Here is a 14555-nt window from a genome sequence, read left to right as displayed (position 1 = left end):
CATCCTCACCTCTGTTTATTCAATATAACAAGTATGTTTAAGGGTTGCAAGATGTCTACCAGACTCTGAACAGCATCCAACACTACTGAATGTATGGACTGTTAGCCAGTGAGTGTTTCTACCATTTTATAATTAACTAGAGGGGAGGAATTTTCCAAATGCCTCAGTTATGACTACAGCCCTAGAGTATTATAGTAATGACATAAGTACAACTGGGTCTGTGACAGGAAGATATGAACAAGTTACAGAATCATAGAATATAGATACCATCATAGAATGTTGATGGTAAGAAAGAATCCTATTATAGTCATTTAGTATGCTCCAGTCAATGTAGGAATCTCCTCTATATATTTGGAATCCCTGATGGATGATCAGGATGTCCGAAGTATAAGATGAATGTGGGGAGAGTAGATATTATATTCCTTCTATATAAGATGATATAAGGAGTCCTGAACCTGGAGAAGCCTGGAACATTTGTAAAACATTTAGCACAGTGACTAGTACATAAATACTAGATATCAAGGCAGACAGATAGAATAGTACATAGAATGCTGGGACCACTCAAGAAGATCCAAATTAAAATCTGGTCTCAAACACTTAGTTGCTTATGTGACCTTGGGCAAGTAATTTAACTTGTTTTTGCCTCAGTTTCCTCCATGTATAATGAGGATAATAATAGCACCTATCTCTGAGGGTTGTTGTGGAAATTAAGTGAGATAATAATTGTAAAGTGTTTAGCACAGTGCCTGGCATGTAGTAGAAATAGAAATATTGGTTGCCACTATTATTGGCTGGACTAAGCCTCCGAGTTTGTATCCTGGTCATACCTAAATGTTTTACTTTGCCTCAAATCTCATAGTTTTCAACCTCCTATTTGGTAGTTCTTTCCTTTTGCAGAGTCTTTATGATGTGGTGTTGGACTTGAAGACAGGAAGATATGAGTTCAAATTCCCTCTGACATGTATTAGAAATGGCATGGGACAGTCAGTGGTCACCATGGGCACGTCAGTCTCTGAACCTCAAGCAGCTTCCTAGAACTTCTCCATTAAACAGCTTGTTATCTGCCTTGGAGGAAGGAATTCCCACCCCACAAATTCCTCATATTGAAAAAAAAATCACAAATCATTTATGTATTTTACAGGGAAAATGCATCTAAAAGGGGCTGGAAAGCTCTCAGAATTAAACTCTGAACACATAAAGACAAAAATAATCTCAATGAGGGGGGAAAAAGAGAGGTTGCCTGAACAGACCCTGTATGGATACATGGGGAACTCATCAACCCATTTAGATTTTTTAAAAATGAGAATAAGAATAGTCCCAATTTATATAGTCCTTTAAGGTTTACAAGATACTTTGACATACATTCTCTCATTTTAGTCTTAAAATAACCCTATGAGAGGCACTGTCACTCTCATTTTACAAATGAGAAAACAGAATCAAAGAATAAGGAACAGCGAATGAATACAAAAGTTGAGCATTGGCTTATAAAAATCATGCCAGGAGCGCTGACACAAAGAATGGCTTGAGGCTGGCAAGGAAATCCAAGAACAAGAGGAATATTTTATTTATTACTATATATTGCATTTATTTATATTATTCATAAATAGAAGATCATCAAAGAAGGGATGGGACCACTTCTTAGGACAGATGATGGTAACAGGGATGATGGTGAGAAGGTAGATCTATTCAGTTCTCTTCTTTTTTGCTTCTGATTTCTCTGCCAATGATAAAGATCTTTAGGAAAAGACAACACAAAGCTCACTACTGAGGAGATGATACCCCCAAATAATGAAACAGAAAGTACCTGGCTCCTCTTTATGAATTCAAGTCACTTATCCTAGATGAACTACATTCTTTGCTACTGAAAAAAGTTGCAGATATAATAGTGGGGCCCCTGCTAGTGATATTTGGAAGATTATGTAGAATAAGAAGGGACCCATGGCATTGGAAAAGGACAAATATCCCAATTTTTGAAAAAGGGAAAAGAATAGAATGTGCAAACTCTAGGCCAGTGAGCTTTAATTCAGTTCCTGTCAAGATTCTAGGATGTACAAGGTGTTCCAGTCACTTGTACAATTAAAGAAATGGTTAGTGATCATCTAAGGAAGGAAGCAGTCGTCCCAAAGAATTATCATGGCTTCATCAAGAATAGGTCATGCCAGACTAATCTATCCTTTTTTGACAGTGTCACTAAACTGGTAGACCAGGGGAAGGCTATTGTGTACTTAGATTTGATTTGATTTTTTCAACTTAATGGCATTTGATTTTTTCTGGTTACATGTAAAGATAGTTTTCAACATCACTTTTATATGAAATTTTATTTTCTTTTATCAGGAAAAGTATAGCTGTCACTTTTAATTTTTACATCATGGTCATTTCTACATACATACTTCCCCTACCTAGTAGGAAGGAACCTACTTTCCCCTACCTTCCCTTGTTACAAAGGAAAAAAAATAAGCCAAAACAACCAACTCTGTATACAACATTCTTCAAACAAAGTTCTCCCTCTATGCCCCCAGTGAAAGGGAGGGGAAAGGTTATCTAAATTTTTAGGAAAGCATTTGACAAAGTACTTCATAGTACTCTTGAGAAAACTATGGAGAGATATGGACTACAGGGGAGTACAATGAGATGTTTTCAAAACTGGTTGAAGGGCCTGACTCAGAATAGTAAATAATGGTTTGGTGTCTGCTTGGAAGGATATTTTCCAATGGTATGCCCTGGGGATCCATACTTGGTCCTGTGTTATCATCAGAGACTTGGATAAAGCATAAAGAACATGCTTACTAGATTCACAGATCACACAAAGCTGGAAGGGTTAAATAGCAAACAGCATGGGTAATAAAAGTCAAGATCTAAAAAGATCTTGACAAACTACAGTAATTAGGCTCCAGTTATAAGATGAGGTCTATTATCATCGTCAATAATAATAGCTAGCATTTATATAGTGCTTCAAGGTTTGCAAAGTGTTAAATAGGTTAACTCATTTGATCCTCACAACAGCTCTGAGAGGTAGGTGTTACTGTTTATTCCCATTTTACAGATGAGAAAACTGAGGCAGACAGTGGGTAAGTGACTTACTCAGGGTAACACAGCTAGTAAGTGAGGCCAGATTTAAACTCAACGTCCATCCTACTATCTACTAGTGGTATTACTTTGCTTCTCCTGGTAATAATTGATGTCATTTAATAGCAATAAATTTAAAGTCTGATATTTGGGTTCAGAAGTCAATTGTACCAGTATAAGATAGAGAGAGCATGGTTAGATAATTTGAAAAAAAACTGGTGATTTAGTGCACTACAAATTAAACATGAGCTAATAGTGTAAAGCTGCCAAAAAAGTTTGTTGGTGGGGGTGTTCAATTGTGTCCAACTCTTCCTGACTCCTTTTGGAGATTTCTTGGCAAAGATGCTGGGGTGGTTTGTTATTTCCTTCTCTAGTTCATTTTCCAGATGAAAATTGTGGCAAACCAGATTAAGTGACTTGCCCAGGGTCATGGAGCTAGGAAGTATCTGAGATCAGATTTGAACTCAGAAATATGAGTCTTCTTGACTCCAGGGCTGACACTGTATCCACTGTGCCACCTGGCTGCCCCTTAGGGGATATGAAAAGAAACACAATGAGGAGCTTCTAGGGATAGGGAGACACTAGTTCCATTGTACTCTTTCCTGGTCAGACCACTCCTGAAGAGTTAGGTTCAGTTCTGGATACCACATTTTAGTAAGACCATTGACAATCCAATAAGTATAAGAAGATGGCAGCCAGGATGGTGGAGGGGCTCTGTTATATGCCAAATGAGGTTCATTTGAAGGGACAGAGGCAGCTAAATGTGAACAAGAGCACTCAGGTGAGTTATGATGACCATCTTCAAAGGTTCTTGTGTGGAAGAGGAATTTGATTCAATGCCATGTCCCCCAAATGGCAGAATTGGAAGAAAGGGGTGGAAGTTGTAGCACTAAATTTAGACAGCACCCAAGGACAAACTTCCTAATCATTAAAGGAAAGGGCTGCTTCAGAGGGAGCAGGATCCCTCTCATGTTGACCTCTTGTAGGGTTGAGGGTGTTGTACTCAGGGTGGCTTTTAGGTGTGGATGGCAGAAGGTGGTCTCTGAGGTCCTTTTCAACTCTGAAATATGTGATTTGTGATTTTGTTTTCTTCAGGAAAGACACTATATTTGTGGCAGGATGTTGTGTGAAATCAGGGCAGAAGGACTGTATGGGGAATCAGACTCTAGGAAATCAGTTGTTGATTCTTAAATCCCAGAAGTCTCTGCTCAGGCAAGAATCAGTGGTCAGTATCCACTCATCGGACCTTTTTGTGACCAAGTCAAGACACCTATTCAAGTGGTTACCATCCATTGCCACAGAAACTTGTGGTTCCTCACCTCCAGAAACACAGGGCATACTTTACCCTGAGGATGGAATTTACAACAAAAGGAGAGTATAATAGCAACAAGGATGATTGCTTGCATTTATATATAGCTTTAAGCTTAGCAAAATACTTTGTAAATATTATCTCATTTGATTTTCACAACAACTCCAGGAGATATGGGCCATTATGACCCTGTTTACTGATGATGAAACTAAGGCAGACAGATTTAGTGACTTGCCTAAGGTCACACACACACACACACACACACACACACACACAGACACACACACACAGACACACACACACACAGTAAATGTCTGAAGCCTGGCTTGAACTCAGATCTTTCAGACTCTAGGTGCAGCACTCTAGCTAATATATCAGCTAGCTGCCAGCTTGATCTTTTGGGGGTATAGACCTAGTAATGGCAGCTAGGTGACACAGTGGATAGAGCACTATAGTCGGGAAAACCTGAGTTCAAATCTGTCATTACACCTTTACAACCTCTGCCTGCCTTAGTTTCATCATTTATAAGAGGTGAGGACATACCTATGAGAGGGAATAGTGGTCGGCACGAACTTGAACCTCTGTTATTAAACACCAGGATTTGTCTTCTTATTGTACAGGTAAAGAGAGAAAAGAGAGGAAACCTCAGGGCAATTAGAATGGACTGTTTGAATAATTATGTCCACTTCAACATGACATCATGATGGATTCTGGGATTGTGCAATGATCAGATAGAACCTTTGGGACTGGACTGGACCCTCATATTGGCTCTCTGTCATCTATTCTATTACAAACTTTCTGATCCCTATTTTAAATTTATCATGCTAGAAATGTTCTTTTTCTTAAAATTCAATTTTATTTTCAGTTCTGAATTCTTTCCCTCCATCTGCTCTTTGCCCCACGTTGAGAAAGTGAGAAAAAAAAAATCTGCTACAAACACGGTCAAGCAAAACAAATTCTTTCATTAGCCATATCATGTGTGCATGCATGCATGTATGTGTGCATATGTGTGTGTATGTGTGTAGCTAAAACTGCAGTATAAGTCCATCACCTCTCTCTCTGGAGGTTGATAGCATGTTTTATCATGAGTCCTTTGGAATTATGGTTGGTCATTGTATTGATCAAAGTCCCTAAGTTTTTCACAATTGTTCTTCTATACAGCATTGTTATTGTATAAATTGTTTTCCTGGTTCCATTTACTTCATTCTCATCACTTCATGCAAGTCTTTCTAAGTTTTTCTGAAACCTTCCCCTTCCACATGTCTTACTTATAGCACAACAATATCCTGTCACATTCATGTACCATAAATTGTTCAGTCATTCCCCAGTTGTTGAGCACTCTTTAGTTTCCAGTTCTTTGCCAATGGAAAAATAGCTGCTATAAATATGTTTTTGTACATATCAATCCTTTTCCTCCTTCTTTGATCTTCTTGGTGTATAGACCTAGTAATGGCAGCCAGGTGGCACAGTGGATAGAGCACTAGGCCTATAGTCAGGAAAACCTGAATTCAAATCCAGTCTTACACACTTACTAGCTGTGTGACCCTGGGCAAGTCACAATCTCTGCCTGCCTTAGTTTCCTCATCTATAAAATGGGGCTAATGAAGCACCTACCTTCCAGAGTTATTATGAAGATTAAATGAGAAAATGCTTAATATGATTCCTGGCATATAGGAGGAGCTTGATACATGCTGAAGATATACTCAGCTCCTGTTAGTCCATCAGGAGGCTCTGTGGGTTCAGGACAAATGAATTGCAAGCCCTATTTTGGTCTGGCATTCCTGACCTGGCTATTCCACTGAAGATTTCAGCCTGGTTTGGAGACTGGAACTGAGCCTCTGCTCTGCTCAGCTACTATTTATTTCTGAATTTGTTCCTCACTCAGTTTGCAGCCAGGGCCCAAGACAATGACCACTCTGAGGTGCAGGGCCCTTTCTTAGTCTACCTTGGATCTGTGGCCCAGAACTGAGTAGGGGACAACAGAGATGACAGGTGGCCCCAGCACCTGTACCTACCTTAGGTCAGTGATTGACTGGGATCTGTTCCTGCCCTAGTCTGTCTTTCCTGGGGACTCAGTCTCATCTCTTTTTCAGTCCTGGGGCACTGGCACATTCCATGAGTGGCATGTTTCTGGCCACAACCCATCTCCAGTATCTGCAAACCTCTGAGTGTCTCCACAAACTGACTTGGGCTGGAAAAATTTTTCACTTTCATTTTTTCTTGGATTTCTCAATTAAAATTAGGTCTGGCACATTTCCTTGAACTTTGTAGAGGAGGTTTGGTGGGGGAAGGAGGCTGGGCTTCTTTCTGATTCTCTGCCATCTTTTCTCCACTCATACATATCCATTTTCCATCAGTCGACACTTATTTTGTATCTACTATGTGTCAAGCACCATGCTAGAAATTGGTCATCCAGAAGTAAGAATAAAACAAATTCCTTCCTTCAAGGAGCTTATGTTCTATATCTATTGTATCACCCACAGAGGTTTAAATGAGAATTGCTTTCAGTTTGAAAGGTTTTTTTCCCACACTTTTCTTATTTCTTTTTTGTGTGTTCTTTTATTCTTCATATTCACGTATTATTTATATTCACATATGGTTATGCATATAACCCTTCCACCCCAAAGGGTTGTGACTTACCCAGGATCACACAGGCAGATAGCAAAAGTGGAAAAGGCAGGATTTAAATCTATATCTCTGTTTCCTCATCTGTAAAATGAACAGGTAAGGGTCTTTCCAGCTCTAAATCTATGGTGTAAGCTCCATGGTTTTATTTTATTTTATTTTATTATCTTTGTCTCCCCGGTGTCTAGCCCAGTGCTTTGAACATAGTAGGCACTTATTTACTTGGTTGAATTTCTTTGATCTGACTAACCTCACCGTCTGTTTTCCCTGTTTCTGTTTCCCAGTTAAAAAGCATTACTGGAGAACATTACAGAATTGCACTGATTTAGTGTTCTACCAATTCATACTATCTAATTTCAGCTGAGTACTTAGCTACTGCTTGAATGTCCTATTGTTCAACTCTTATTGATTCTCCAGCACATTCTCTAGGATGTATAATGATCCCAAATCTCAGTTCTCCTCAAGCTGCTTTTCCTTCTCTCTTGATTTGCTTTACTGAGAAATTTGAGGCCTTGGAGTACTCTCATTGGCCCTATCCACCTCATCCCATCTGTCTCTTCATCTGGCCTCTTCCCTGTCTCAGAAGAAAAATCTCCCAGTATTTCCAAGACTGATCCTCCCACTTGTGTCTTCACCCCAGCCCCTCCTCTTTCCTCCAGGAGCTAGCTCTAATAATAATCATTTCCCTTTTAAATTCTTCCCTATATCCCTGAATCTGCTCAGGTCTCTTCTGGAAATAAAATGCAAACTCCATTGGATCCTGCCCTAACCTTTAGCTTTGTTTGGTCAGATCTGTAAATTTTGACCCCATTTGAGGTTTTCTTGGCAAAGATACTGGAATGGTTTGCCATTTTCTTCTCCAGCTCATTTTACAGATGGGGAAACTGAGGCAAACAGGATTAAACGACTTATCCAAGGTCTTCTGGTTAGTCCTTATCTGAGGCAAGATTTGAGGCCAAGCGCTCTATCCATTGTGCTCCCTAACTGCCCTCTAGCTACTATTTTATTCACTTCCTTTTTGTAGCCATACTTCTCCACTACCACATGCTAGGCACAGTGCTAATTGCTGGAGATAGAAAGAAAGGCAACAGATATTCCTGCTCTCAAGGAGCTCTTTGTCACTGAATTGTTTCTACTTCTTGCCTTCTCTGCTTCCCACTGGCCATCTTCTCAAGCCCCTACAATCTGGAATCCATTCCTACCTACCCTAGTGAAGTCCTTCCCAAGGTCAACAGTGATTGGATAAATCCAATGGCTTTCTTTATCAGCCACATTTGGCGCTGTTGAATGCTTCTTCTCAGGACTTTCTCCTTGGCTTCTGTACTGCTACATTCTGGGGTTTATTGTTCTATCCGTTTTGTCTCATTTCTGGCTGGTTCTTCTTCTGCTCCCTTCCTCTACTTTTTCCTAATAACAATATTAGCTAATATTTATGTAAGACCTACTATGTGCCAGGCATTCTGCTAAATGCTTTGCAAATATTACCTCTTTTTATAGTCACAATAACCCTGGGAGATGGGTGCTATTATTATCCCAATCAAAGTGGGAGAAATGAGGGATGAGATGAGGAAACTGAGGTTAAATGATTTCAAATTCAAACTCCTCCTGACTCTTAAGTTCAGACATCTAATGAAGATTTAAGGCTTTATTAACCTTAAAAAACTTCCAGCTATTAATTATGTCAATAACCCCCAGATATGCCTTCAACCTTGCCCTCTCTCCCAAATTCTAGTTCTACTTTTATTTTTCTGGGGTGGGGGAAGCAATTAGGGTTAAGTCCAGGGTTACACCAGTAACTTGTAAGCTAGTAAGTATCTGAGATCAGATTTGAACTTGTACCCAATTGATCCCAGGGCAGGTGCTCTCTCTACTGCACCACCAAGCTGCCGTTAGTACTACTTCCTAATTCTTTGCCTCGCTTTGACCACAATGACCTCCACTCACAGTCTCCAGGGAAACACCTCAGGTTCCTGAGTCCAAGAGCCCCTGGGAATAGCAGTTCCTTCTCATCCGGATTCTCAGCTCTGCTTCCAAGGTAGGTCCTGTAGTCAGCAGTGACGGGAGCAATCCTAGGGGAAAAAGCTCTTCCTCACCACTACCAGATGCTCATACCAACTACCACCACTAGATAAGAAGACTTGGGCATAGCAGCAGCTCTCCAGACCACTGTTCTTGCTTGCAGCATTGTTGTTTCTGGGAAGCAATTCTGGTGGAGACATGACCTGGCAAATGCTTCTGAGGAACCTCAGCAGTCAAAGGTATGGGACACCCAGAAAACATAATTCTCCACACCAAAGTCCTTGCCACTATCATGTGGTTCAACATCAGAACAGATAGGACCTTATCAATGCAAATTATACTAAAGAAGGTGCATTACCATATATTTTGCCACAGTACCCCAAGGACCACTGGGCCTTTCCATCTGTGAGCTCTTTGAGAGCCAGGACTGTTTTCTTTGTGTTTAGAAAAGTGCTTTGTTACATTGTAAGTGCTTAATAAACGCCTATTCATTAATTCTCGGACTATTGTGGTAGCTTCTGAATTGGTCCCCTTTGCTTCTAGCCTTTTTCTATTCTAATCCATCCCACAAACCATCACCAGATTACTCTTTCTAAAGCACTAATTTGGAGTCTTTCGGGGGAGAGGTTATTTATTTTGTTTCATAATAAAAGGAGTTAAAATGTCTAATAAATACTACAAAATATTTACTACTACAGAATTTTAAGTCAGTTTCTGGAATTTAAGTTAATTTCTTGCCCATTTGTCTATGCTCCTTTTCAAAAATCCTCAACGGCTTCCTCTTGCCTACAGGATAAAGTACAAACTACTTCAACTGGCAGGCAAAGGCTCTCCACAGTTTGTCCCCAACTCCTCTTCCGAAACATTCTTTGCACCACTCTGGACTTGAGTACCCTACTCCTGCCAAATTGTACCACCAATTGTCTCCTTGAACCCACCATGTTCTCTTTTCTCATTCTGTCTATTCCTTCACCTGGAATGTCTTCAACCCCACCCTCCCATCCTTCAAGAAATTTTAAAGAAAATTTACCCATCTTTCAAGGCCCAACTCAAATGCCAGCTCCTTTATCAAATCTTCTCTGATTTCCTCATCCAGAAATCATGTCTCTTTCCTCTGAATTTTGATAGCCTTTTACTTGTACCATTCGTAGGACACTGTCCTGTATTATATTTATTTGTATGCTCATTTTACTTTCTTTTGCTTTGAAAGGAAGCCTGGTGTAGTAGCAAGAATGTTAGCTGTTAAGTTTAGAAGACCTGGGTTCAAATGCTGCCAAGACACTGTGTGGTCATAAGCACTGGGAGCCTCCTCTGGGAGCCTCAGTGTCCTTGTTTGTAAAATGAGGATCTTACAACATTGCTGTGAAAAAAGTGATTTTGCAAGCCTCCTAACATTATAGAAACATGATTTATTTTACATATCTGGATTGCGAGCTTCTTGAGAGTTTTGTATCTTTTATTTCTTGTTTCTCCCTACCTCCTCCCTCCCCCCCCCCCCAGTTGTACATATAGTATATATTCAATAAATGTTGGATGGATGGGTGGATGGATGGATGGATGGATGAAGTGGATTTCTGGGAGGTGAGATAACAACTCCTTTTCTCCCTAATTGGGTAGATGGCTAGGTTCATTCATTCCACATTTATTTCAAGAAATCTGTACTAGATTTTAAGGGGAGATATTTTGGACAAGACTTCATACCCTTCTTTCAAGAGCTTTGGCACGGCTGGAGTGACAAACTAGCTAAGTAACAAAGCAGGACAATATGAGACTAATTAGCCCAGTTGGGTTAAATAGTAGGCAGTGTCTGAATCAGATCTCAAGTGGAGAAAAGGGCACAGCCCTAGGGTCTATATCTGTTCCCGGCTTGCTGTGGTGGGGTGGTGGTGGTACAGAAGGGGGCAAGAATGAGCAAAGGGAAATGAGCTGAGGAAGGGTGTGAAGAGAGAGTGACAGAGAAAGGAGGAAAGGGGAGTGTGGGGGGTGATCCAACACCCCACTCCATGACCTGTCTCCCGTAGTTTGTTGTGTAGAGGAGGCACCCCCAGATCCCGAAGCTGAAGTTTCTCTGGGCAGCTCGGGTCTTTTTTACGCGGGGCCCAGGCTGGGGCCGGGAGAGGGAGGGACAGCGGCAGGTGACGGGAGCCCACGGGGCTATAAATAGGGGTAAGAGAGTCACTTGGCCGGCCCGGAGCGGGACAGGGGCTGGAAGGGGGCTGCGGGCGAAGACACTGGGCAGGGCGGGGCAGGGCAGGGCAGGGCAGGGCAGAGAGAAGGGAGCCTTCGGGAGCCGGAGCTAGAACCAGAGCCGTCGGGGAGCCGCGATGGGGTCTCACAGGCCTCCAAGTCGTGTGTGGAACTCAGGCCTCCGGGGTGGGGTGGGCCCTGACGACGAGGACGATGGGCCCGTGTGGACCCCCAGCCCGACCAGTCGCAACTACCTGCTCAGCGTGAGGCCCGAGATCAGGTGCGAGCCGAGGCCTTTGGGCCCGGGGTAGTGGGGGCAGGGAGGAGGGTGGGACCGAGGAGAGGGAGTGGGGCGGGGGTTCCCCCAGTTCCAAGTCCCGGGCCGTCCCGAGGAGGGATCCACTGTCACTGGAAGGCAGGGCGGGGTTTGTCGGGGCGGGGACGAGGGGGAAGAGACAGATTGCTTCTGGAGAGCCTTTGGGTGCCGGGTGGTACGGGGGCTAAAGGAAGGCCTGGGAGGGGACGGGTGAGGGCGGCGAGGAGGATAGTGACCCTACTGCATCCCCCTTCCTCAGGCGAAAGGGAAAGGGAAGGAAAGAAAGGAGGGAAAGAATTGGCCAATGGAAACTTGTAAGGTGTTGACTCCCGGGGGTGCAGAACTGGGGCTTGAGGGTCCCCGCCAGCAAGCAGAAAGGGCCCCCACTGATCTCAGCCCAGGGGAGTCAGGGAGGGAAAGGAAGAGGTGGGGGCGAGGGGAAAGACACCGAAGTATCCCATTCTATTGAGGGCCTTTAGGGACCTCGAGGGCTCTAGAAAAACCAGACTCCCAGAATCTGCTGTAGCCAGCCCCTAGGGTTCCAGTAGGAATCTGAACCCCGCCTCCCCTCAATAGCGTCTTAATCCCAGTATAGGCCATTAGTTCTCTGTGAAAATAAGTCAATCCACCGGGAGAATGAGATAGGGTGGGGGTGGGGTGGGTGCTTGCTTCAAACGATTTCAGGGGAGGGGCTGGGAGGCTTTGAGCTTGGTGCCTTAAATTCCTTTTGTCAAGAGTCAAAGCTCTTCATTCCACAGAGATAAAGCTTCCAGAGCTGGGGGGGACGAGATCAACCCTGACTGCCATTCACACTAAGGCTAAAGGAATGGTCCTTTCTGGAGAGCCAAGTTTTACTCATGGGGAAGGGGAGAGGGCTGAATACACTGCACCTGTAGTGGGGGAGGGAATGAGGCAGGTCAACAAGGGGAATGGGCATCTCCATATCTGGGGACCAGACTTGGCTTTTGTAGTATGATGCGACCCTGGAGCAGTCCATGGCTTCTCATGCTGCTCCTCCTGTTTTGCCTGAGAACCTTCTCAAGGAAAGACAAATTTATCTGGGACCGGAGGCACCCCCAGAGCTGCTTTGAGAGGCTGGGGCAAAATTTAGGGTTAAGCAGGAGTAGCCCTTGGCTGATGGGGTGATGAGTGGTCAGGACTGGGGCTTCCTTTTGTGGGGTGGAGGGTTGATTGCTGTTAGAAACAATCTGTTTTGTTTAATGTGGAAGGGAGAGGAAAGAGTGGTCCTACTGACCAACCTTTCTTCCCTCTCCCTGTGATTTCCCAGTCTTTTGAGCAAGCTCAGTTCTTGGGATATTATTGGCTGTTTAGCTGGAGCACCAAGAAAAGTCTGAGAAACACAGGAGTTACATATGCAGATGGAAAAACTTACAGATAGAAATAGAGACAGCAACACAAACATATTATGATACAGACATAGAGGCATGTGTCCCTTCTAAAATGATCCCTCCCTCCCCTAACTCTGGCATAGATTTCTGAAAAGGAAATTAGATTGGACATTGATTTAGACTAGCTATTTTGCCTCTGGAATTGGGCCCATTTTAGGCCTACAAGACCAGGTGGACTGTACAGGAGACAACACCACCACTAGGAAACTCTCTTGGGACATATTGTCCCCAGAAAATAGAACAAGGGAAGCAGGTTCTGGACAACAAGGACATTGAAGAAAAAGTCCACTGTTTCCCATTTGACTAGATCAGTAGTATTGACCTTGGCGCTGGAGAAGTTCAGATGTAACCGGAACCAGTTTCTGTACAAAACCTGACGAATGGTGTCACATGTCAGAGTACAGGGTTGAGAGTTGGTGTTTGGGACGAAGTTAGATATGACTGAGCCCTGCCTGCCAAGACAAACTCCCCCCTCCCTCCTGCCCACTGGCTTTCAGGAAAAACTGGAGTCAAATTTGGATGCTGCTTACAGACCCTGGTGGAGCTGGCTCTTTTGCAGACCCTGAGCCTGACATTCTTGTCCTGGTGACCTGTCTGTGTTCTGACGGGGTGCTGTGGCTTTTGTTGGAGCCAGTGAGTAAAGGAGCATAATCACGTGACATTAAGAACATCAGCATAGTAAGCAGCAGTAATATAGCAGCTAGCATTTCTATAGTGCTTTAAGATCTGGACAGCACTTTGCATAATTTTTCCCGTTTGATCTTCACAACAACCCAGGGTGGTGGGGGCCATTTTACAGATGTGGAAACCGAGGCTCAGAAAGGTTAAATGACTTACCCAGGGTCATACAACTAGCAAGTGTCTCAGAAAAGATTTGAACTCAGGTCTACCTGACTCCAGGTCTAATACTGTACCACCTGTAAGACAGAATAGGTTACAAACTCAGACTAGAGAGACCAGAGGAAGTGAGGGAAAGAAATCAGTGTAATTGTAGGATGAAATGTTTTTCCTGGGAGTAGAATAGTTCTTTTCACCTTCCAAGCAGTATCCCTTGGTTTCCTGCTCTCTTCCTTCACCCCCTTCCATGTAATGTGACAATGTTTCTTCCTCTTGTTCTGTTGGTTCTACAAAGGGAGTTATCTGCTTATATAGAACTGTAGTAGACTATGAGGTAGCAGAGTAGCCCCTGGTCAGTCTGAGACAACCCTCAGTCATTCAATGAGCAAATATTTGTTGAGTGTCTACATGTACAGGGTACTGGGTCTGTAACAGCTGGAGTATACAGAAGAGGGAAGCCAGGAGGGCAGGAACAGTCCCATGGGGATTTACAGTGGCTATCCACTGGGCTTTTATTCAGTTTTACTCTGGCACTCAGAGAGAGGAAGCTCTTTAAAGACATTTTTTAAAAATGAACTTTTTCTTCAGTTACAATTTTTATCATTTGTTTTTAAAACTTTTAGTTCCAAATTCTCTTCCTTCTTCCCCTCATTGAGAAGGCAAGTAATTTGATATAGGTTATACATGTGTAGTCATGCAAAACATTTCCATAATAGTCATGTTGTGAAAAAAAACATAGAACCAAAAAAAAAGCCCCCAAGAAAAATAAAGAAAATTTTAAAAAATC

At 42.8% G+C, this 14555-nt stretch overlaps 1 protein-coding gene across 2 annotated transcripts in view; it reads left to right on the top strand.

Annotated features, from left to right (window-relative positions):
- Positions 1-11209: 11209 nt before the first annotated feature.
- ALPK3 (alpha kinase 3) overlaps positions 11210-14555 on the top strand; it is a 43930-nt gene continuing 40584 nt past the window's right edge. Inside the window, exon 1 of one of the 2 annotated variants that reach the window (XM_072619818.1) lies at positions 11210-11486. In XM_072619818.1, the coding sequence (XP_072475919.1) occupies positions 11344-11486 (143 nt within the window). In that variant the 5' untranslated portion in view covers positions 11210-11343. The remainder of the gene's footprint in view (positions 11487-14555) is intronic. The other variant, XM_072619810.1, reaches the window with a different exon arrangement.

Source organism: Notamacropus eugenii, chromosome 1 (assembly GCF_028372415.1).
Source record: "Notamacropus eugenii isolate mMacEug1 chromosome 1, mMacEug1.pri_v2, whole genome shotgun sequence".
NCBI classification, from domain to species: domain Eukaryota; kingdom Metazoa; phylum Chordata; class Mammalia; order Diprotodontia; family Macropodidae; genus Notamacropus; species Notamacropus eugenii.
Note: the sequence above shows the minus strand (reverse complement) of the source record. Positions and strands in the feature narration are given on the sequence as shown.